Here is a 25,827-nt window from a genome sequence, read left to right on the forward strand (position 1 = left end):
TAGAAATGATGAATTTGAGGCTTCTGAGAGAGTCTAATTGAAAATTTCAGGACGTACAAAGGACTAGCGTTCAGGAGACAAATCAAGGGTGGAGACATAATTGAGATGATTGATGGCAAAGCTCTAGATACGGATAAAACATTTCAGGTAGAGCATGTAGACACAAGACAGGACCAAGACAGAAGACTGCAGAACACTGAAGTGGTGCCCAGATGAAGAAAACCGGGTTTTCTTATAGAGCAGGAAAAGAAACAGTCATATGGAAAGGGGAAAAACTAGCAGAGCAACCTAAAGAAGCCAAACCAGGAGCGAATTTCAAGAGGGGTACAGTGGATAATGGCGCAAAACGCTGCAGAAATCCAACAAGGAGATTAAAGAACGCACATTGGATTTAGCATTTATAACACTGTTGTGATCTAATATAGCCGTAAAAACCATGTTTAAAAAACTGTAAGTTGCAATCTGCTTGATACATATTGAATCCTAAGAGTAGGATGCAATAACTATTAGAATACACATAATTAGAGCTCCCTGGAAGAGGAATAAACTGTGAATTCTCTTACATAGGAAGTGTTCAGGCAGAAGTTGACTTCCTGTTACAAGAACTATCAAGAGAGGTTTCCTGCAATGAGCAGGCAGTTGGCTAGATGTCCTTGAAGAGCCTTTGTAATTCGGAAAGTCGATAAAACCTAAATAACTCTTTCTAAGGCAGAACTCAGGAAGAGAAAAACAAAAAGTTGAATAATTAGGACTCTCCCAAGAGATCAAAATAAAATATGTGAATGATAGTATATACCTCCAGGAAACCATCTATTAGATCTTAGGTTCAACATAGAAAAATAGAATTTTCAGGGGCCTATGAATAATGCAGAATTCATTTGAAATGATAAGTTACCATCATCTTCAAGAACATATATATTATTTTTATTCTTCTTAGGAAAAGATATTCAAGTATTGGATATACTGTTTGGTGGTGTTCATTTACAGTTTTTAATGTTCCACTTAACACTCTCACAGGGAAAAATATATAAGGCATGACAGACTTTGGTTTTTCGTAAATTGACAGTCTTGCATTTTATAGACCTGGGTTCCCATCAAACCTGTGGTACCTCTTCTCTTAAGTATGTCTTCAACTCATATTTAATCAACCCAAAGAAGGCTTTTTTTTTTTTTTAAACAAAAAGAGGCTAATCAACTTGACTCTTATATGTGACAGTCATGGTCTAAATTTACTTTATTTTTATAAATGGATACAGAGAAAAGAGGTACATACAGAATCCCTTATAAGTAGGAACTCTGGAGGAACACTGAAGAAACCATCTTTCCTGCTTTGGGGCCATCTGGCTCCCAGAGATGAAATAACCAGGGCAGGAGGCTGCCTAATGATTACAGTCCACCTTAACTTTCATTGCAAGGATGTGAATGCTTGCATTTCCCTAAAGCTGATGGCAAGAGGTTCCTCCCTCAAACTCTAAGCCTTTAGGAAGAATATATACACAACTTTTAAATCAGTTCATAATTTTTCTCATCACTTTTCCTCTCAGCTCTATCAAAAGGCCATGCAATTCTGAAGCGTACAGCACTTTCCGTAAACCTTTTAGCTCCTACAACCAGAGAAATAAAGAAGGCACTTCAAACTTGAGAAAATAAAGAAGTAATTCAATCTCAAGAAAATGCAAGATGGTAACTCAAACTCAAGAAAATTAAAAACGTGGTTCAGACTCAGACTCAAGCCAATCATGCAGTTGTTGCTTCATCCTTACGTGATACGTATGTATCTCCAGAAAATACAGACATTTTCTTCCCTTGATACAATGCCATTGCCATGTCTAACAAAATTACTGATAACTCCTCCCAATTCATATGAGAAATTCCCCAACTGTTTCAAAATTTACTGTTTATAATTGACTCTTTTAAAATAGGATTCCAGTGTCTACCTGTTGCCTTTCGTTGTCCTGTCTCTTAGGTGTCTTTGACTCTGAAAATGATCATCATTACTCTCTCCTTAATTTTTCTTCATGCCACTGACCTGCTGAAACCAAGTCAGCTGTCCTGTGGAATGTTCCACATCCTAAACGTCTTCTAGCTTCTTCCTAGTGTTATTAGAAAGTCATTTAAATGTGGATTCTTCTGCTGTTTTCGCAAGTCCCTTTCTATCTCTAGTTTTCAAGGGGTTTGAATTCTTAGAACCTTCTGATCTGATGTCCCCTTGCAGACAGTGAGGAAATCCACGGCCAGGAGCCTCCAGAGAGTGTCTCGCAAAGTTGTCTGGGGGCCCTCCTCACACCCCGCTGGAGCTACTGCACTGGTCTCCCAGCTTGCCTCGCTTACTCTCTTCTTGTCCTCCCCTGACCATCACCACCCTCTTTCTGGTGACATCCAGCACCGTCTTTCAAATGGAAATCAGACTTCCTTCTGCTTAAAATTTCTTCAAGGGTAATTACACTTCAAGGGGGTATTGCAAAAGCCAAAGGCCTTTACCAGCACCTACATGGCGCCAGCAGACTCAGTCTCTGCCCACCTCTCCACACCAGCACCTGCTATACCCTAACCTTGCTCGATGCACCTTCCTTTGGCTCCTCAAGGGGGCAGAACTTCTTCAGTTTCATGCCTTGCGGATTCCACCTGGAACGCCTTTCCTTTGAACCTCTGCATGGGGTGCTTCTCACCCACGCACAGCAGGTCTCAGCACCAAGAAAGCCCCCGGGGGCCCTCCCTGCACCCAAACCAAACAGGCCACCCCCACCCCCACCGCCATTTCAGCATGTTTGTTTATCTATCACTCTATTTATTCCCACATCTGGAACTGTCCAATTAGCTATTCATAATTATTTATTATCGCTCATGTATCTCTTTTATTGTTTCCTCAGTATCTGTTTTACTGTTTCCTTAAGACTTCCTCGACCCTGGTGTTCCTCATTTAACAATCTGCTTGCTCAATTGCCTGTTACTTTCGCTTTGAATGTAAGCACCATAAGAGCAGGGAGCTTCCCTGTCTTGCATCCCCATCCCACAGCAATTGCTCAATAAATCTTGCTGAACGAATAAATACCAAAATATAGCCAGATTGCTTATACATAGGATAGATTCCTAGGCTATAGCCTCTAGGTGATTTTTACATTACCTTAAAAGTTGCTACAGAGTATACACTATAAGAAGGTCTAACTGAACCTCACATTTCATATTTCTTAAAATCAGATTTCAATAATATTTTATCATTTTAGCCATACATTAATATTTTAGGAAAAAATACAATATTCTCTTTGTAACCACTTTGTTTCTTATTTATAACAAACAATCCAACAACAGAATGATTTATTTTCCCATTGTTCCAAAGCTAATAAGCTCTCATTATTCTATAAAAAGAAAAAACTATCTGCCCTATTGTACATTCACTTTAACTGATTTTTCACCTACAGGCCCCACTATACCACAGTTCAGTATTTTCAGTACAATCATTATGCAACTTAATATATCAAGATAGAGGTCATAATTTATTCCATATTATCTTTGGTAATTATTATCGAGCACTTTAATTTTCAATACTCAAAGGCAAGTGTTCTCTGTGAGTCCAACAAAGGAAAAATACTCTCTAATAGGATAAATTAACATAATGGACTCTATGAATTAAGCTAATGACTTGCTTTTAAGTCTGCAACACAAAAACCAATGAAATATAACAGATTAGAAAATTACCACCCTCATCACTGTTGACTGACAAAACCCCAAGTACAACTCTGTAATCACTTACTTCCATCAGTAGCTTGAATCCTTCTCTTTTCTTGATTTCTTCTACTAGGTACCTAAAAAGAGTCACAATAATATTTATAAACTGCAATCTAAACATTCCATGAACCCGACTGACATACAATGAAACCATCATATAATTTCCAGTGTAGAGACAAGGCTTGGAAATAAGTAAGGGTTCATACACAGATACAGGATTGGATTTAGATAGATACATCTATCTAAATGTAGATAGCTTACTGCAATCCACTGGGCCTGAGTAAAAAGCTAAATCTTTTCCATGAGATGATGTCTAGCTCATGTGTTAGCATCAGACTTTGAGTGAAAGCCTCTCAGAGTAGACTGGATACATATCTCTGACCATGTGGGATTTCACATTCATATTCTAGATGGGGATTTAGCATAGGTACTTCAATTCTCTAGCTGGCATAGTGGAAAGGGTTTTCAGTGTGTAGTTTTGCTTGTGTGTTCTTTTTAGATCAAAAGTGTAACACCCTCTATCCCAAGGCCAGGCCACAGGGAGCAAAGACTGATCACTGATATCATGCTAAAAGTAAGTGGATTGTAGACATTAATAGAATGCCCATGAAATTATCACAAATATCAAGGAAAAGAGAGTTATCATGCCATAAGCAAAGGCTGCAGCTACATGAAATACGCAATTTTATGGAGAAAAGACTATGATGACATTGAAAATGTAGAGTAAATTAACATTGACTCTGCCCTCCTGGGCTTTGTTGTTGTCTATATGAAAAGATAAGTCTTTTGAACAACTAGTCTTGAGAACTAGTGATTTGATCATGAACTTTGAAAAATGCATAACATTTGACACAGAATTTCAAATTTGGAGGTCAAATATAAGGAAACAATCAGAGATGATGACAAAAATGTACTTGCCAAGGAATTTTTTATATATAATAGCCAAAAGGAAGGAAGGAAGGGAAGAAGGGATAGAGGGAGGAGTAGTTTTGAAAATCCTGTCCATATCATATGGAATTACGATGCCATGACATGGAACTGCAATATCATGGCATGGAACATGATCATGTAACTGAATTACATACATTCAATTGACATTTAAGGACAACAAAGAAATGTTTCCCTTTGGCCTCAATTCCCTTACCTGTAAAACTGGAATAAACTATGCTGATTTTCCAATCTCAAATGGATGTTGTAAAAATATTAAATAAAATCATATGTAAAAAATTCTATAGAATATAAACTGTGAAAATGGAGGATTATTATTATTATTATGTTTATTTACTAAAGGACATCCCAGAATGTGGGTATCGAATACATCAGTTAATGGGATGCATTTCTTTTTTCCAAAACATTTTTTTTTGTTTTTTTGCATAAGGTTAAATATTGGTATTTAACATAAAGATTATAAAAATAATTTTAATTTATAAAAAAATTATATTAACTTTAATTTTAAATTATTAAAAAATCTTATAAAAATCCTATCAGTATTAAATGGATAAAAATGAGTATTTTATATTGAGCAATAATGTTGTGATACCACACACACACAGACTCACAAAGTATCTGATGTTCTTTCCACATACTCCTTTCCCTGAATAATTTTTCAGGAGATGTTACGTAGTTGTAAAGTTTTTACACCCTTAGCACACTGCCTAACTTTCAATAAAAGCAATTCTGATGGTCAATAAACATCAGAAAAATGCTTAAGGTCATTAGTAATCAGAGAAGTGCAAACGGAAATAACAGTACTAAACCACGTTGCCAACAGGACACTGGAAACAAATTTAAATAGCGACAACATTTGGTGCTAGTGAATGTGACAGAGAGCTGCTACAAACCGTTCAAAATTAATAGCACTCATATATTCTTATACAGCAAACCAGTTATGAGGTGCTTGTCTACCAGGAAGATCTCATCAACACTAAGGTAGGTAGATAGATGGCTTATTGCATGGATGGATGGATAATAGGTTGGTAGGTAGATGGATCGTTGGATGGATGGATGGCTGGATAGGTAGGTAGGTAAGTAGATAGACTGTTGAATGGATGGATGGATGGATGGATGGATGGTTCGGTAAACAGGTAGGTAGGGAGATGGGTGGATTGTTGGGTGGATAGATGGATAGGTAGGTAGGTAGATAGACAACAGAGATGGCAATATAGATAGAGACAGAAACAGAGACAGATAGACAGATGGTAGATGCAGACACATATGTTACCACATCTACGTTACATGTGTATGTGTATGTCTTCCATACAGAATAATTAGAAGCAAAATTAATATCCAGAAATTGACAAAGGTAAAATAAAGTGTATGATAGCAACACATGTTCTATGATGCAGCTATTAAAGAGGATGGACTATATCCACTTCAATTAAACCACAGAGATGCTCATGATGCATTAGACATGAAAGCAGGGGACTGAGAGATACAGATAATGTGATTGCACTTTTTAAGAAGCTCTAAAAAAGAAAGCATGAGTGATCCCTCTCCACATGTATACATGAGCGCGGAATAAAGCATGGACGACGAATCATAAGTCCTTGATGTACCCGAGGAAGGGAAAAACCAGATGCAATGTGGGGAAAGGGACTATTCAGTCTCTGCAAAGTTTCATAGGTGTGGTTACTTACAATTTTTGAAAAGGAAACTAATAAATGAAAAAATATAAGTTACAAAGCAAAATAAAACACACGTACAAGCTTTATCTATACAAGGACCAGCTTTGTGAATCCTATTTTTTCCTTATCTTCTCAGGCACAAATGTAAAGGCAATCTGCAAACTCAATGCCAGGATTCCATCCTGAGGGGGCCTGCACTAACCCTGAACACCCCCCAGACGACAGAATCTGGGGAATGACTCTAGAAGATTCCAGATGTGTAACTGATTGACTCTGTGACTCTAGGCAAACTCCTCAGCCTCTATGAGCCTGCCTCAGCTTTCTCATGCACAAAATGGAGAAGGAACTAGGTTGGTAAAACTCTTCCCCAGTAGATTATGACTACATGACATGCTGCCTATAGTCTTGATTTAAAATATCTGTCAAACTGGTGAACACTGCTCCTGGGGAAAAGGCATGCTACAGCACATCTGAATCATTTCCGTTAAAATTCTGCTCTGTGCTAACCATGGGGCTCTGGGTTTTGTGTCAAGGTCAATGTCCCCATTCAGTCACTCTCAGACTCTGTAAAGCCTGGTATAACACTTCAGCTGAACTGAGGGTAGAGGAGATCTGCATAAAGAATTATAACAATAATAAATGGTTTACACCAGAGTTCCCAAACTATTTTTCTATGATATATTGTGCTAATAGGTTTCCCACTTATCCATTCAAATATATTTGAGCAATGTTAGGCTTATCAATTAGATTATTTTTGTCTGAAAGTAGGCGTGTACTTGGCTTAATTCATAAGAACATTTATTGAACTGTTTGGAAGGTTCAATAATGTCACCAAGAACCAGGCTTTTTCAATTATTTCAGCCTGCCATGTTTGTAGCGTTATTGAATTCTCTCCCGTTCACAAGACGGCAGCCACAGCTCTGCCCATCACATCCACATATGACAGTGTCCCAGGAAGGAAGATAAGAGGTTAGAAAGTATTTTCTCTTAGTTTCGTTCTATTTAGGTAAGAATATTTTCCCCAGAAGGCTTCACAGAATTCTTCCTGTCTCTTATTGACTGAATCTGAGTCATATATCCATCCCTAAAGTCATGATTGGCAAAGAGGGTAGACTTAGATCAAAGTTCCCAGTTGGAATACTGCTGTCTATACAGAATGGAGGCTCTGTTGGCAGGGAAAAAGGAAGAATGGTACTTGGATGAACACGCAACAATGTCTGCCTACTGGCTAAAGTGAAGTTAGAATTGTACCTATATTACAAGCCTTTCAGAGACTTCAGTGTGCTAACACTTTGAACCTCCAAGAGAGGACTAATGTATTGGTTTGCATTTCTCAAACATACTTGACTGTGGAGACATTTTTTGGAACAACAACTATTAAGATCTTCTGAAAGCCTATGACCCCACAGAGTGTAGGTTCAAAAATGCTAGTTTCTAAACTAGTGCCTCTTCTACAGGGTACCTACCCTCTTCTTAAATAAATGCTTAAATAAACTGAGTTTGGGGGAGGAAATCCAAACAAATTCTGCCTATGTTCATAGGCGATTTATTCCTCACAACTTTTCAATATATAAAAACAGTCTAAAGATAAAATTATAAAAAAAACTCTATTCTTATCTGATGCAAGCCATAAAAAGAGAAAAGATGTACACTGCGGTTTTGGATAAAACTCAGGAACCACAAACCACTTCTACCAAAAGGCATCCAGGTATTGTTCAGAAAGCAACAATGACTTCATAAAATTCACTGTCCTTTCCACTAAGCTTAGCAAAAGAGAGAAATACTATACATGAGTAAGAGTTTTCACCAATCCTACTGGGTAAAAACAAACAAACAAAAACTCATTCTATTAAGATCCTGGCTTAGTTTTGAAGTGTACAAAATGAAGTCTTGCTCTGAAACATTTCCTGTCCTTCGTTCCATGTGTCCATCTAATACTTGTGTATTTCGCTTGCCCTTTTTGAAGGGCATGCATTCCTTTCCGTAAATAGCTTTTCCTGTCCCCTTCTCAATTCACCAGCCTCCTGGAGTCTCCCTGGAGTGCTCTGGACCACGCGCGTCTTCTTGTCTCATCTCCTCATGGGAAATTTCTTCTGATGTGATGGAGCCTCCCTGAGTTTCTGAGATTTTTTTCCATCTGGTTTGTGCATGCTCTGCGTGCATGAGAACACATGGCATGGCCTGTGTGATTCATCACAGACACCTGCATGTTCCATTCTACTGCACTGCGATGCTTTTAAAGAATATAAATATAAGAAAAGATGCAAATGTTGGCCCTTCTAGAGTCTTCTACACTCTCTCCCTCTTCTCACCTAGAGAAATACACTAGCACAAAGGTGCCATTGTATAACCGCTTACCTTTTCCATACTGGTACCAATAAATCCCTCAGTATTCATGCAAGTCAATGAAATGAATTCCATCTGAGAGATTACAGAGATTGTGTGTCAAGGGAGCAGATAAATGATACACGGGAGACCTAGCGAAGCAGCAGAATGGGAGTTCCTGAGCTGTTTGTTGTTGTTGAAAAGACTTACGCACATGACTCTTCTGGATTTGCTTTAAAAATTGCCCCTCAGCGAATATCCATTTAACTAGTGTCGTAACAACGGCCTACAAGGTGCCCTCAGCAACCAGAAGCCCTGAGGACTGTAACACATTTTCAGCTTTCCTGAGCAGATATCAGAGATCACAACTGCCCGCTTTCTGCTGGAAATGGTGATTTTTAAACCCCAGCCTTCTCGGTTTCAATTATGCTTAATAATCACATGCTGCTTTAGGCTCACGATGTCACTGGTTTGCAAACAACCGAAGAAAAAGGCAGGGTTTTAGTCATTAATATTTCTTGAAAGCAATGTTCTCTCATCCAGTGAAATGACAAGGGTCAAATGGAAATTAGGGAATGCCTTAGAGATCTTCTAGGAACTAATTAGTTCCTTCTTTCTGGATCTGACAACTCATGAAACAGGAATTGTTGTCCTCTTGAGAAGGTCTGTTCTTGCTTCCCTGAGAGAAGAGGGAGCATCTGACCCGGGTGATGCTGTCCACTGGTCCATCAAAACCTGGGCCTTACATCTTAAGGTCAATATACAAATTTCTAAAATATTTACTTATTTTTTTTTATTTATTTTGGCTATGCCAGACCTTAGTTGCAGCACATGGGATCTTTCATCTTTATAATGGCGAGTGGGATCGTTTGTCATGGTGTGCAAACTCTTAGTTGTGGCATGCGGGGTCTAGTTCTCAGACCAGGGACTGAACCTGGGTCCCCTGAACTGGGGGACTTCTGAGGCGGCGCTAGTGGTAAAGAACCTGCCTGCCAATGAAGGAGACGCAGGAGACGAAGGTTTGATCCCTGGGTCGGGAAGGTCCCAAGTAGTAGGAAATGGCACCCCACTGCAGTACTCTTGCCTGGGAAATCTCATGGACAGAGGGACCTGGTGGGCTACAGTCCATGGGGTCACAAAGACTCAGAGACAATTTAGTGACGGAAAAACAACAACCACCACTTCATTAGGAGCTCGGGGTTCTGGCCAGTGGCCACCAGGGAAGCCCCCAATATACACATTTTCAAACTAAGCTCCGTTCTGGTTCAGGAACGTGGAAGTACTGCGTTCACGGAGTCAGTGCAATCCTCACGGCAGTGGGACAGGGGAAAAGACTTGCACAGCCTTCCCCGTGTTTGAGAGACCTGACTTAGGCAGGCCTGTGGGAACGGAGACCTTATCTACCTCGGCTACTGATGACTTATGTGCACCCCAAACAGCAACACAATTGTTATCTGCAGCTTTCCTTTGCTAAAGCTATCTACTGAAGAAAGTCATACTTCTTGGAAACAAAATGATGCCGCTGTGACCTAGCAATTAGCCAAATACAGTCTTCTGACCATGGATGCGAGTTTTTATTAGGTAAACTCTAAAACAAGTGGCTGAAGGTCAGTAGGCTTGATGAGAAGTGGTATTTTAACTCCTACCAGCCAGTGGTTTGAACGGATTATATTGGTTCATATAATCAGTGGTGCTCTAGAGCTGGTTTGTACTGGTTAGTGAGATCCAACTGTTAAATATAAGAGCATTTACAAGCCATGGCTGTTGGCAGCTTGAAATTTTCCACAGTGGGAGTACTTATACCATGGAAATTGGCAGACATTACAAATTGTGGCTTTTCTTCCTCCTGAAATCCAGTTTACTATTGCACCTGGGCACCAGCAAGTAAAATAAACTTCAGAATTCAGAAAATGTTTCCTCTTTCCTGAATAGCAGACCGCACTTCATTTGAAAAAAATAAAATCATGAAAATAAAGCACTTATGTTGCTAACTTAAAATAATTGTTATTCCCAGAGAAACTTTCTCTAAGTTGATAATTTCACATTTGTTTCAAGTGACATGCCTAAGAGGACTCTACCTTGGCATCGGGGATGGGGGACGTGGATGGCTTGTGCCCACTCCAGGAAAGGACTGCTGGATAACAAGAACGTGGGAAGTTAAGGCAAGACAGCCATTGTGACTAACAGCATGACAGAAAAGGGACCACTTTTCAAATATTTAAATATAGGTCACAGAGCCTGCAGTGATGCTCACTGAAATGTTAATTCAATTCAATTCAACATGACAAACATTTACAAACAATAAGTGTTGTTGAATTGAATTGAAATGTTAACATTTATTCTCCTGTGGTATTTCTCTGCAAAAATTAGGAGGTATCCTTAGACTATAAATTAAATTCCACCCTGAGGTGAATGTTAACTTTGTAATAAATATGATCATCAAATATTTATATCTAGCTTTGTTTCAAGACACCTGCCATTGAATTACTTAGTGGCTTAGATAAAATAATGCAGAGTCTACCATACTTGTATAGTATGAGAAAAACACAAACAGGGCAATAGAACTTTCTGAACCTTTTAGTTCAATGGGCAACTATGAATATTTATGGTTGACAGTTTCACATTTTCAGCACTGGGCAGTTATCTCCCAACTTCTGAAGACAACATCTGTCAGAAAGAACTAAAACCTTCTCGGGATTGTTGAAAAAGGAACACTCTCTCCTCTAAACCTTGAAGTTGAACCTGGGAGGCTACAGATCTGACCCTCTTGGGAACTACCTTCCTACAGGGGAGTAAACCCAATGTGAAGGGGAGCAGATCTGACTGATGAACAGAAATTAAGGCCTGGTGAACTTGCCCAAGCACTTAGAACAAGCCATTCCACGGTCATCACTACACTGACTTATAAGTTACACGAGCAAATAAATTAACTTTGTTTATAATACTTTGACAGTTTCTGTTGCTCACCACCAAGAGTCCTAATTTATTAAAATATTTATAAATTTTTCAAACTACTTTTTAAACCTAGATCACCAGAAATGCTAACTTCTAACAGGCTTCTGAAAGTGCCAGGCCATCTCTTTTCCTGTCTTTATTTCCAAGCCCTTCAGCATATTAACCTTGCAGTTCTTCCTACCTCTTGATACTGACCTTGGCCATCTGATCTGCTTGGGCCACTGGAATGCTAATGGGCATGATGCATGCTATCAGGAGTTTAAAGCAGGCTTGCCACCTTGGGCTTCTGTCACCACCATCACAAGAACAGGCTCTGGCCCAAGGAAGTTACAAGACACGCCAGCAGCAGACCCAGGCCTCCCCCCACCCCCACAGCCACCTGAGAACGAGATGAAGCCACTCCAGCCAACTTACAGACCTCTCAGAATAAACAACTGTCGGTTTAAGATCCTGGGTTTTCACTATTTCCAAGGCAGAAATACAGACGCAGACACAGAGAACGGACACATGCGGACACAGTGGGGAAGGAGGAGGGGTGGGATGAATCTGGAAGCGGCACTGATATATATACACTGCTGCTCCGACTCTGTGCGACCCCATAGACGGCAGCCCACCAGGCTCCCCCGTCCCTGGGATTCTCCAGGCAAGAACACTGGAGTGGGTTGCCATTTCCTTCTCCAATGCATGAAAGTGAAAAGTGAAAGTGAAGTCGCTCAGTCGCATCTAACTCTTAGCAACCCCATGGACTGCAGCCCATCAGGCTCCTCCGTCCCTGGGATTCTCCAGGCAAGAACACTGGAGAGGGTTGCCATTTCCTTCTCCAGCACAAGTGAAAACTGAAAAGTGAAAGTGAAGTCATTCAGTCATGTCCGACTCTTAGCGACCCCATGGACTGCAGCCTACCAGGCTCCTCAGTCCATGGGAGTTTCCAAGCAAGAGTACTGGAGTGGGGTGTCATCGCCTTCTCCGGGCATATACACTAACAAATGTGAAAGAGCTGGCTAGCGGGGAGCTGCTGTCCAGCACGGGGAGCTCAGCCTGGTGCTGTGATGACCTAGAGGACGGGCATGAGGAGAGGGGAGGGGGGTCCACGAGGGCTGGGATATAGGCATACATGCGGCTCCAAATCACTGCAGATGGCGACTGCAGCCATGAAGTTAAAAGACGCTTACTCCTTGGAAGGAAAGTTATGACCTACCAAGATAGCATATTCAAAAGCAGAGACATTATTTTGCCAACAAAGGTTTGTCTAGTCAAGGCTGTGATTTTTCCAGTGGTCATGTATGGATGTGAGAGTGGGACTGAGAAAAAAGCTGAGCACTGAAGAATTGATGCTTTTGAACTGTGGTGTTGGAGAAGACTCTTGAGAGTCCCTTGGACTGCAAGGAGATCCAACCAGTCCATTCTGAAGGAGATCAACCCTGGGATTTCTTTGGAAGGAATGATGCTAAAGCTGAAACTCCAGTACTTTGGCCACCTCATGCGAAGAGTTGACTCATTGGAAAAGACTGATGCTGGGAGGGATTGGGGGCAGGAGGAGAAAGGGACGGCAGAAGATGAGATGGCTGGATGGCATCACCGACTCGATGGATGTGAGTTTGAGTGAACTCTGGGAGTTGGTGATGGACAGGGAGGCCTGGCGTGCTGCGATTCATGGGGTTGCAAAGAGTTGGACACAACTGAGTGACTCAACTGAACTGAATGGCTAGTTCACCTCACTGTGCAGAAGAAAGTAACATAACATTGTAAAGCAATTATATTCCAATTAAGAAAAAAAGATCCTGGGTTTTCAGACAGTCCTCACTGCTACTCAGAGCACCCTTGTCCCACAGAGCGGCATGCAGAGCATCTACACTATTCCCCCCAAAGAAGGAGGAGGCTGATTAAGTCTCAGGGAGACCCTGCAGGCTTTTGCCAGTGAAATATGAACAGGGAGTAAAGAAGGAGAGGTTTTCCAAACCAGAGATCACAAACGCTGATGCTTCTAGGGACCAAGCAGGTAAGAAAATAAACTTTTAAAAATAATTAAAACACAGCATGTGGCATTTGCCAGGCACTGTCCTGGGTGTTTTACAAATATCAGTTCACGGAATCCTCCTAACAGTTATCTGAGTTCAAAGTCGCTATCTTCAGGACCCTGGGATGGAACGGTACAGAAAGTTTTAGCAGCTTGCCCCGGTCATGAAGCTTGTCAAGGGTGGCCCTTGCTTTCCCTGGCTCTTGGCCTCTCTGAACCACAGTGAAACAGGCTTGACAAAACCCAGGAGCGTGGGGGACACCACTGTGTTCAGTGCCTCGTCACCATGTGGGACTGAGAGCGCGCTCATCTTCTGAAGAAGCCAGGAATCTAGACTGTTTACAATTTCCCGCTTTAAAACGGTTTTGGAATGTTTGGATGCTCGATTTTTAAAACACAAACAAGGTTAACTCAAAAGAGCTCAGGCTTGGCAAATCACAGTTAGAGCCACACTTGGCCGTGGCCTGCCCTCCACCCACCGGTCTCAGCAGCAGAGCCCTCTCAGGTGACAAGCGTCCAGCACGCACATCTCAAGACCTTCTCCAGTGTCATTGCAGTTCAGTTCAGTTCAGTCGCTCAGTCGTGTCCGACTCTTTGTGACCCCATGAATCGCAGCACGCCAGGCCTCCCTGTCCATCACCAACTCCTGGAGCTCACTCAGACTCAGTTCATCGAGTCGGTGATGCCATCCAGCCATCTCATCCTCTGTTGTCCCCTTCTCCTCCTGCTACCAATCCCTCCCAGCATCAGAGTCTTTTCCAATGAGTCAACTCTTCGCAGGAGGTGGCCAAAGTACTGGAGCTTCAGCTTTAGCATCATTCCTTCCAAAGAAATCCCAGGGTTGATCTCCTTCAGAATGGACTCGTTGGATCTCCTTGCAGTCCAAGGGACTCTCAAGAGTCTTCTCCAACAATGCAGTTCAAACACATCAATTCTTCAGCACCCAGCCTTCTTCACAGTCCAACTCTCACATCCATACATGACCACAGGAAACCATAGCCTTGACTAGATGGACCTTAGTCGGCAAAGTAATGTCTGTGTTTTTGAATATACAGTGTAGGTTGGTCATAACTTTTCTTCCAAGGAGTAAGTGTCTTTTAATTTCATGGCTGCAGTCACCATCTGCAGGGATTTTGGAGCCCCCCAAAATAAAGTCTGACACTGTTTCCACTGTTTCCCCATCTATTTCCCATGAAGTGATGGGACCAGATGCCATGATCTTCGTTTTCTGAATGTGGAGCTTTAAGCCAACTTTTTCACTCTCCTCTTTCACTTTCATCAAGAGGCTTTTTAGCTCCCCTTCACTTTCTCCCATAAGGGTGGTGTCATCTGCATATCTGAGGTAACTGATATTTCTCCTGGCAATCTTGATTCCAGCTTGTGTTTCTTCCAGTCCAGCGTTTCTCATGATGTACCCTCCATATAAGTTAAATAAGCAGGGTGACAATATACAGCCTTGACGTACTCCTTTTCCTATTTGGAACCAGTCTATTGTTCCATGTCCAGTTCTAACTGTTGCTTCCTGACCTGCATACAGATTTCTCAAGAGGCAGGTCAGGTGGTCTGGTATTCCCATCTCTCTCAGAATTTTCCACAGTTTATTGTGATCCACAAAGTCAAAGGCTTTGGCATAGTCAATAAAGTAGAAGTAGATGTTTTTCTGGAACTCTCTTGCTTTTTCCATGATCCAGTGGGGGCTGGCAATTTGATCTCTGGTTCCTCTGCCTTTTCTAAAACCAGCTTGAACATCAGGGAGTTCACGGTTCACATATTGCTGAAGCCTGGCTTGGAGAATTTTGAGCATTACTTTACTAGCATGTGAGATGAGTGCAATTGCGCGGTAGTTTGAGCATTCTTTGGCAGTGCCTTTCTTTGGGATTGGAATGAAAACTGACCTTTTCCAGTCCTGTGGCCATTGCTGAGTTTTCCAAATTTGCTGGCATATTGACTGCAGCACTTTCACACTGAAATCAGATTGATTATATTCTTTGCAGCCAAAGATGGAGAAGTTCTATACAGTCAACAAAAACAAGACCAGGAGCTGACTGTGGCTCAGATCATGAACTTCTTATTACCAAATTCAGACTGAAATTGAAGAAAGTAGGGAAAACCGCTAGACCATTCAGGTATGACCTAAATCAAATCCCTTATGATTATACAGTGGAAATGAGAAATAGATTTAAGGGTCTAGATCTGATAGATAGAGTGCCTGACGAACTATGGAACGAGGTTCGTGACATTGTACAGGAGACAGGGATCAAGACCATCCCCATGGAAAAGAAATGCAAAAAAGCAAAATGGCTGTCTGGGGAGGCCTTACAAATAGCTGTGAAAAGAAGAGGGGCGAAAAGCAACGGAGAAAAGGAAAGATATAAGCATCTGAATGCAGAGTTCCAGAGAAGACCAAGAAGAGGTAAGAAAGGCTTCTTCAGCGATCAATGCCAAGAAATAGAGGAAAACAACAGAATGGGAAAGACTAGAGATCACTTCAAGAAAATCAGAGATACCAAGGGAACACTTCATGCAAAGATGGGCTTGATAAAAGACAGAAATGGTCTGGACCTAACAGAAGCAGAAGATATTAAGAAGAGGTGGCTAGAATACACGGAAGAACTGCACAAAAAAGATCTTGGCTACCCAGATAATCACGATGGTGTGTCATTGCAAGTGGTTTGAAAAGCTTTGTCCTTATGCTAGAAAAGGACGCGCGACCGGAGAGCCGCCACATTCGCCTCCGCCTGTCTGTCCTTCTGTCGGCCCCACACTCTCACAGGCCATAGTTCGGGTCCTTGAAGTTACCAGGATCTCTCCCACACCCAGAGATTGGACCTGGGGCTCCCTCTGCCTGAAATCAATCGTCTCTCCTCTCCTCACTGGGCCTTAGCTGCATGTCCCTTCCTCCAGGAATCCTCTGCCAGCACCCCTCATGACCACACTAGGGAACGCACCTGAGTGCTTCTGGAGCACCGTGTGCCTCCCCTTACCAAAACGTAGTGCACCTGAATTTTATCTGCTCTGCCGCCTGGATGTATCTCTCCCCAGGCTAGGATGCTGCAGAGCAGAGGGGAGAGCTGCTTTGTTCCCAACATCTAAAATAGAGGGTGCTGAAAAAATGGTTATGACATGAAAGAAGGGATCTATATATGAGAGAACATGTACATATCTTACAAACGTACCTTCAGTGAGTCTATCAGACACCCATGGACACACACACACACACACACACACACACACACAGCAAGTACCTAGATAAAGCAAGAGCACGGTTAACTCTTTCTTCAAGGCCTAATGTGCCCAGGGCCTTCCAGGCCATCCAGAACTTGAATGCATCTGGTCTCCTGCTGCATTGGATGGACTTGTCACCCGTGTCATAGCTGACATCATAAAATTTATCCTGCTGGAAGAGGTAAGACGCGTTGGCCGAGTAGCATCTCTTAAGAAGGTCCTTTGGGGAAAAAAAAATAGAAAGAAAGACAACTTGTAATATTGTCCATTTTTCAAATACATTTGATTTCAAAATCACTCTCCACCAACAAAACCTCGTATAATATTCTACTGCTTTGGGCCAAAGGCATTTGGTCTGGCTCTGTGACTGACCTGTCACACTAGGTGTGTATTAACTTTGAGACATAGACAACTCCTTGTATTTTCAAAAAAAAACCAAATCCTCAGAGTTGAGAATGCTAAGTCCATCTTCACACTTGTATTGGTGAGTATTAAGAAACTTTAAACAACCATGTCATCATCTGTATGACATCAACATGGGCCAATTACTCCAGATGGGGAAAAAAAAAAATCTATCTGTAACTCACTCAAGGTTCCACATTAGAAAAATACCCAACACACTGTATATACTTTATACAATTTCACAGGTGAAAAAAGTAGGCCTTGGGGACTTTGCTGGTGTTCTAGCGGCTAGGACTCCAGACTCCCAACACAGGGGCCTTGGGTCTGATTCCTGGTCAGGGAACTAGATCCCGCATACTGCAACTAAGAATTCCAAGTCACAAGGAAGATCGAGGATCCCGTGTGCCACAACTGAAACCCAGTGCAGCCAAAGAAATAGAAATTAAACAAAAAAAACTAGGCTTTAAAATCCCTTCTTTCAATTTATATCCATAATGAAAAGGCCAGAATCGACAGTTAACCCAGAGATTAAAAAAAAAAAAAAATCTGAGGAAAGAGCAATGGAAGAGTAAAAAAAAAAAAGAACCGACTAAATAGCACCTAGAGTTCCCTAGGGTTTGGGGTTTGGTCTCACACTGGTTTCATCTGTAATCAAATTCAATTTACATTTATTGACTGGTTACTTCTCTCTACAATTTACCCTGAGTGACAATTTACCCTGTTTATTTCCATTCTACAGTCTTTACTTTGACCTCAAATTATTAGCATTTAAGCCCTGTTTCCTTCAAGGCACGTGGGATCTAAAACCCCAGGATTCTGAACCCACCCCTCAGCCCCCACAACTCCCTGAGCATCTCCACTCCCAGGGAACAGCTATTAGAACCTCTGCTTCCCCAGCGTAACAGACTATTCAATGTCCCTCAGCCACAAGACGATGCCCTGTCTATATCTTTGTTCACACTGTTTGCTCGACCTTTAATATATTAATACATATTTCTCTGCTTGAATATATTTGGCACATTCGGAAGAATATACCCAGCATATTTATAAGCTGTCAAGTTTACTAACATCGAATGTGGCTTCCCTCTTTGGGTTCCATCTCAGGTTCTGCTTCCCGCCAGCGTTTTCTCCCTGCCCCTCTTGCTAGACCCCTTTCCTCCTCTCCCCCTTGACTGCATTTGCTGGCTTTGGTTCTGAGTCACCCCTACTCGGCGAGCAGCCCTCTATATTCTCTCCTTGAGAACCAAGCAGCTTCTCGACGGCAGGAATCATTTCCCGTCCATGTCCACACCCACAGGGCTTAACACAGCACTGAGCACAAGACCCTCACTAAGCTGTTAGCGGAGGACACGGCTCCCCACACTCTATCCCTCTCCCCCATCACCCTGACATATCATGTGAAGAGAATACACAGAGGCATAGGAACATCATCCAGACTCTAACGATGCGGAACCACCGGCGCTGACAGGAAGCCCTGGAGAGACTCCCCAGAGTCACAGAGGTCCTAGAGAAAATGATCCCTCCTAAAGAGGGAACACGCATTTGATTTTTCCTTAGAGACTACGTATTCATCCATTTAACAAACATTTAGAAATTTGCTTATGATGAGTCGGGCACTGTACTTTACAGTGTGCATACCAAACAGAAAACGTTTTCTAATAGTACGGATTTTCAGTTTAGTGGGAGACTGACGTATCATTCAATGTTATTTTCAACATTTACTTCTAAGAATAAGCGTTCTGTTGTACACATTGTTATATTTAAAATAAAATGCTTTTCCATGAGAGAATGTGTTCATTCCAGGTACCCATCTGACTGATCAACAAGCATATATAGAATAAAAAGAAAATTTCAAAATATCATATTCCAAATGAAAGCACATGTTTGCTGTTTCAATAACAATATTGGCCTGTGTGGACACCAATTTGGGTATTATTTGCACCAGAAAGTATGATTCAGTACTATGCAAAACCATGTATAACAACCTAGATGTCCATCAGCAGATGAATGGATAAGAAAGCTGTGGTACATATACACAATGGAGTATTACTCAGCCGTTAAAAAGAATTCATTTGAATCAGTTCTGATGAGATGGATGAAACTGGAGCCGATTATACAGAGTGAAGTAAGCCAGAAAGAAAAACACCAATATATATGGAACACATATATATGGAATTTAGGAAGATGGCAATGATGACCCTGTATGCAAGACAGGGAAAGAGACACAGATGTGTATAATGGACTTTTGGACTCAGAGGGAGAGGGAGAGGGTGGGATGATTTGGGAGAATGACATTCTAACATGTATACTATCATGTAAGAATTGAATCGCCAGTCTATGTCTGATGCAGGATACAGCATGCTTGGAGCTGGTGCATGGGGATGACCCAGAGAGATGTTATGGGGAGGGAGGTGGGAGGGGGGGTTCATGTTTGGGAACGCATGTAAGAATTAAAGATTTTAAAATTTAAAAAAAAATCAACTTAAAAGAAAAAAAAAAAAAAAAGAACTCCCAAGTCCCACTCATCCACTATCCAAAAGTAAACTGATTTTAAAATAACAAAGGAATGCTCATAAGCCTTCACCCTGGCTCAGATAGGTAATATTGGCAGACACAGGAGAAGAGGCGATTGCTCCAATGTGATCATTAAGGTAGAAAAAGCACGTATTCTCTAAGCTTTAGCTTAATTCTATCATCAATCTCTCAACTCTGATCATAGCTGCCACCGCCCCATCTCCCTACTCTCAGAGGTCAGGAAATTTGGGTATTGTTTCCATAGCAACTACAGCCTGACCATATATTACGACATTAAAAGGCCACTGCAGCTTAAGGACAAAGCACACATGTGCGCGCACACACACACACACACACACTTGTACTTGCATCATGAGTACAAATTTACTTTCATCAGCCATGAAAGATGCAAAAACATCCCCACAGCACATGAACCCTGGACACATCCTGGGCAAGTTTCAGTGCCCGCTGCTAGTGATTGAAAGGGAGAGGAACCCATCCATCCTGGGAAGACGAATGGCATCACTGTAGGCAAATGGAGGAGCGGAGAGCCCAGAGAGTACGTCGCAAGATGAGTGATTACCCCGTAGACATGACACTGCTGATCTTGCTGCACTGAAAAATCCTCCTGCTTGGGAAGGTCTCATGAACAACTAAAGGCTTGGGACTTCCTTTATTGAAAATAAATGAGAACTCTCCCCGCAAAGTCCCTGCTTTGCATTTCAGTTTCTGTCCTTGCACTAAAATGGATGAGATGTCTCTAGTTTTAAGACAGGCATCAACTAAGAGGATGTTCAGATCTCCAGGGAAAAACAGCACTTTAGAATAAGTGCGGTAAAAGTGAACGTTTTTGAAAACAATTAGTCACTGTTGTGCTATTAAAGAGAAGGACTGTGTTTGTCTTGCTCATCTTTATATCCTTAGCCCTGGAAAGACAATAAATACTCGTTATCTAAATTTCAAAGACAAATATTCAATGAGAATGCCGATTGTTCCATACTGTGATAGCATCTCAAACAGTTCTCAGGAATTAGGAGACAATGGGTTAGGACACATAGAGTGACAAGTGAAAGAAATGAAATCAGCAGCTTAAGCAAAAAAGGAGAATTTTTATAAGCATGCATATTTTAAAATCCAGTCATATATATCAGGCACAGTTGGATCCGGGACTAAACTGGGAATCTATCTTTTCTCTCTTATTCTATTTTCTCATGTGTTGGCCTCACTCTTAGAACATGGGGAGGAAGCCTCGGAATGGGGGCTCCCAGTAGGACCTGTGAGCCCAGAGGGAGGCTCTGTGTGGACAGCCAGGAGATCAGAGAGGAGGCGGCCTTGGCTGGTGATGCTACCCCTGCAGAGAGCGAGACCAGTGACCTTCCAGCCTCCAGCTCTGTCTGAAGCCAGTGGGCCAGCGAGCGTGGGACACATAGTTCCCAGCAGTCAGGCACCTTTCAGGGCAAAGCAGAGGAAAACTGGAGGACGAATTACACAGTAAAAGGAGACAAATGACAAGCACACTACAAGAGTCTAGAAACCACAACTCTCCTTTCCACCGAGCATGTAACAGACCTGAGTAGAGCTAACATTTGTGGAGTCCTCATTGCGTGCCAGGTACTGTGTGTGGGTGAACTCATAAATCTCATAACAGCTTGAAGAGGTTATTCCATTATGTTTTCAACGCCACTGCAGGTGTGTGAAAGCTGCAACCTGGCAAGGTTCAGCTAATGACATAAGATCATGCGGCTACTGAGTGGTACAGCTGGCTTTCAGACTGAGGCTGCTAGGATTCAGGATGCGACCTCTCTAACCCATGACACTCTCCTCTCTCCACACTGGAGCTTAACTACATGTGGAGGAGAACGAAAAGAAAGAAAGTGAAGTCACTCAGTCGTGTCTGACTCTTTGCGAGCCCATGGACTGCAGCCCACCAGGCTCCTCCATCCATGGGATTTTCCAGGCAAGAGTACTGGAGTGGGGTGCCATTTCCTCCTCCAGGGGATCTTCCCCGACCAGGGATCAAACCTGGGTCTCCCAGATTGTAGGCAGTCGCTTTACCATATGAGCCACCGGGGAGGTTATGTGGAGGAGAGGGCCCCATAAACATTCATGAAGAGCTTTTTGTTTGTTTGTTTTTAATTGGAGTATAGCTGCTTACAGTGTTGTGCTAGCTTTTGCTGCACAGCAGAGTGAATCAGCTGTATGTATACGTGTATCCTCTTGTCTTTGGATGTCCTTCCCATTTTGGTCACCACAGAGCGCTAAGTAGACGGAAAGGGAAGGTACATCCTTTGTAACAGGATGTATCTGCCAGTGACACTACAGGAGTAGACCAAGTTGATAGAATATATTAAAGCTATTATAAGACATCTTAGAGCAATAGGAAGACTTAGCCACGGTCTTCATTCTCCAAGCAGAAGTAAGCCTGACCTTGCTTAGCTCTCATGATGACAGCTGTCTTAGATAATGCGGGTCTTTACAAGCCCCAGTGTAGTTAGAATGGAAGACACAACAAGTACAGTCCAGGGTGAGAGTGGGGCTCACCAGGGAACTGAGGGCCAGGAGCCATCAGCTTGTTAGGGGAGGAAAATGATTGGAACCGCCCACCCTGGCCAGGCACCGTAGTAACCATTTGCATGAGTTGTTTTGTGACAGGAGGTCCTGGTAAGGGAACTAATAAGTCTCCACCAACCAGAAGAGTTCGGGAAAGGTCAAAAGGAAACACCACATGTCCGACCACCTCTCAGAATCCCTCTCTCTGGCATTCATCTTGGCTGAACAAGGCGTGCACCACCAAGAAAGACTCTCGAGTCAGAATGATTAGCTAAAGACAACCCAGAAATTAATCCCATCACCATAACACCGGACACTGCAAGCCATGGGGCAGAGCAGTTCTCCTGGGCTTCCTTACTTTCCTGCTCCCCACCCGGGTGCCCTTTCCCAATAAAATCTCTTACTTTGTCAGCACACGTGTCCCCTCGGACAATTCATTTCCGAGCGTTAGACAAGAGCCCAGTTTGGGGCCCTGGAAGGGGGGTCCTCCTTCCTGCAACCACCTGGCCAAGTGGAGCTGGTCTGGGGGTCTTCAGTTTCCTTAGGCAGAGGGGGGACAATGGATGTGCTGATTGACCACTGAGGGGTAGGCTGGGGAGGAGGGAAGAGAGCGAGCGGATGACAACAATGTCAGTGTCATTTTCCATGAAAGGAAGATCAAACTGAATCATGGACAAGGTGGCTGCATTAGGCAGAGCCAAGAAGAGTCTGGAAAGAAAATAAAGGAGGAGAAAGAGAACAGAAAGAAGGAAGGGTAAGAAAATGCTCAAAGTTTATCTCTTTGGGGATTTCTTAAGTCTTTCCTTCTTTTATTCTCCTTTCTTTTCTTTCTGACTTTCAGACGCAAATGGAACATTTTACAAACCCTTAGGAAGGAGAGCCGGTCATCAGAATCACTTGGAGCAACAAAAACCTTTGCCTTCAATCTTCCCTGTACTCCTGTGCTCCTGTCTCTGTCCGTGAAACTTCCACCCGATTTCCTAGCCCCATGCAGTCACTGACGACGGTGGCTTGTGTGTTTCACACGCGGCTCAGCCATGTTGTAAGATCCGCCCACTTACCGGGAATCTGCTTCAAACGGTAACCACTTCCGGGCCTCCACTGCCGGGACCTGCACTCACCGTTTGTCTGTGTCATGCCCCCCACACACAGATGTGTCCGTCTCTCAGACAGACACCTCAGAGCAGGTGTCCCCTCATTCCTGAATGCTTTACACAGGCACTTTTCATTTTCCATTAATCCCTCTTTTGGGGATTTATTTAATTCATTTTCTTCCTGCTGTAGTTTTTCTGTTCTCAGTTACAGTAGAAAATTATTAAGTCACCTCATGTCACCTCCTTGGAGGAGGAAATGGCAACCCACTCCAGTGTTCTTGCCCGGAGAATCCCAGGGACGGAGGAGCCTGGTGGGCTGCCGTCTATGGGGTCACAGAGTCGGACACGACTGAAGCGATTTAGCAGCAGCAGCATGTCACCTCCAGGTAGAGAGGTTTTTGTTTTTGATGAACGGCCATAGTTTCTCCCTCAACTCATCACCACATCTGAGTTCTTATCTGCTGTCTCCTCTGCCATCTGCACAGCTGCGTCAGTCACTGACCGCTTCAGTTTCTGCGGAAGGCTTCCATCCTGTTATGAGGCTTCAGCGACCAGCGAGGAGCTGTTTTCTGACAGGCTGATTCTGTGTGCTGTTCATTCCCTTCGAGCATGTCCCTAGCTCTGGTGTCACCTACACGTCAGCCTCTGCCCACATCTTCAGTTAATTCTCCCAGTTTTTCCTCCTCCCCTTCCCCTCATCACCTGTATATTCTAGGAGATGTTAGGGTTAGAAGTGTGCTGATATTTACGGGGTTTGTGCTTCAAATTCTGAAGAGCTGGGGGATAATTACCTGGCTCTCTGTTGCCACGTGGTGCTTTCCTGCCATTTCCTCATCTTTGGTAAAGTTCACATCAGCCTCTGTTGTCTCAAAATACAGCTGCGCTGTTACCCCTCTTTGCAGGGGTAATCCTGCATTACCCCCTGCTTGATGGACAGCCTGATTCAAGCTGTTTCCAGAAAGTTTCTGGGTACTGTGAGATGGGCTTTTTCATAAAAATGTAATATCCTCATGCATATAACACATTTAACCACACAGTGCTCTGTGAAGGGATTGATATATTCCTTGAGGAAACATCATTTCATCCATGAAGATCCAACTTCCATGGATGATCCATACTTGCTTTGTCTTCCTCTTTGGGGCAGAGATTATTTTTTCCCCATAATTCCAAAGCTGCTTTTGAACAGTTGAGTTCCAACTCTCCTTCCTGTAATGCATTTGACATAGTTTTCAAAATTATCACTTTTCCACTGTACTTCTCTAAGTTATGGAACAGATCCTACAACTCTGTGCCCCAGTTCAAGGTGGAAGGGGAAGAAAGCACACACCACCCCCATATCTTCTTCTGAAATGTAAATCTCCCTTAAATACCCCTGAACTAAGGGTTAGACTCAGCAGATTCTGAAATGAGGAGGCTGAGCTAAAAGACATTTTTAAGAAATGCAAACTTAATACTTTAAAGTGGTGGTGCCTATGGGGAGCGGAAAGTCAGGCTCAAAGTCTCAAAGAACCTGTGACGGCTTCTATAAATAGACAAGAACATTTGATAGTGCGGAGTTCATTTGGCAATACCTCACACATTTAAAAATAGTTCAACATGGCCTCTCAGGACAGATGGAAATTTTCTGATCTTCCCTGGGCAGCTATCAACATACCTTCTCTGTTAAAGATAATCTAAAACACTGTTTTTCAAACTCTGAATATAACCCACAGTAAGAAATTATTTTTAAACAGTGATAGCATCCACTCTAAACTACAAGAAACGGAAACAAAAGTTTTCTGATAGAGTGGCCATCGTTTCTACATGAAATGCATACTGATATTTTCTATTCCATTTTATTGCCACTGTTCATTAAAAAGGAAAATAAAACCCTGACATGACTTATAATTAACCATATAACTCAAGATTAATTAGCATGGTGGTTCTTAATCCAAGTTAACATTAGAATTATCTGATGAGTTTTTTTTTTAAAATAGCAATTCAGGGCCCTTTATTCCAGACCAAAAAATCAGAATCTTTGATGTGGGGTAATTTTTTTTTTTTCAAGTTCCCCAGGTAACCCCACTGTGCAGCCAGGACTGCAAACCACTGGTCTGAGGGATCTTGACCTTCTGTTGAAAAATTCTGATCTAGAAATTTCAGTAGGTGATACATTTATGTTGAATCCAGCAAACTCTCAAGTGCTGAGTTTTCACCAGAGCACATAAACCAGAGTGATTATCTGCCTTCTTTTTGTGCTGTGAAGGCCAATCATCAAAGATTTATTTGTGTGTGAGGACAAGTAAAGAGTGATTTTCATCCATGCACCTAAATAAAGAACATTACAGGGTCAATATGAATAATGCTGGAGTCTTCGCTGGTGGGGAAAATGCTCTGAGCCATGAAAAATATGACC

The 25,827-nt window shown here is 42.4% G+C and overlaps 1 protein-coding gene across 3 annotated transcripts in view; it reads right to left on the reverse strand.

The window, feature by feature from the left end:
* The window catches only part of GADL1 (glutamate decarboxylase like 1), a 191,729-nt gene that overhangs the window by 76,945 nt on the left and 88,957 nt on the right, over positions 1-25,827 (reverse strand). For all 3 annotated transcript variants that reach the window (XM_018038444.1, XM_018038443.1, XM_018038445.1), the window contains 2 exons: positions 16,893-17,092; positions 3,752-3,803 (listed from right to left, as the gene is read on the reverse strand). In XM_018038444.1, the coding sequence (XP_017893933.1) occupies positions 3,752-3,803; positions 16,893-17,092 (252 nt within the window). The remainder of the gene's footprint in view (positions 1-3,751; positions 3,804-16,892; positions 17,093-25,827) is intronic.

This window comes from Capra hircus, chromosome 22, assembly GCF_001704415.2.
Source record: "Capra hircus breed San Clemente chromosome 22, ASM170441v1, whole genome shotgun sequence".
NCBI classification, from domain to species: Eukaryota; Metazoa; Chordata; class Mammalia; order Artiodactyla; family Bovidae; genus Capra; species Capra hircus.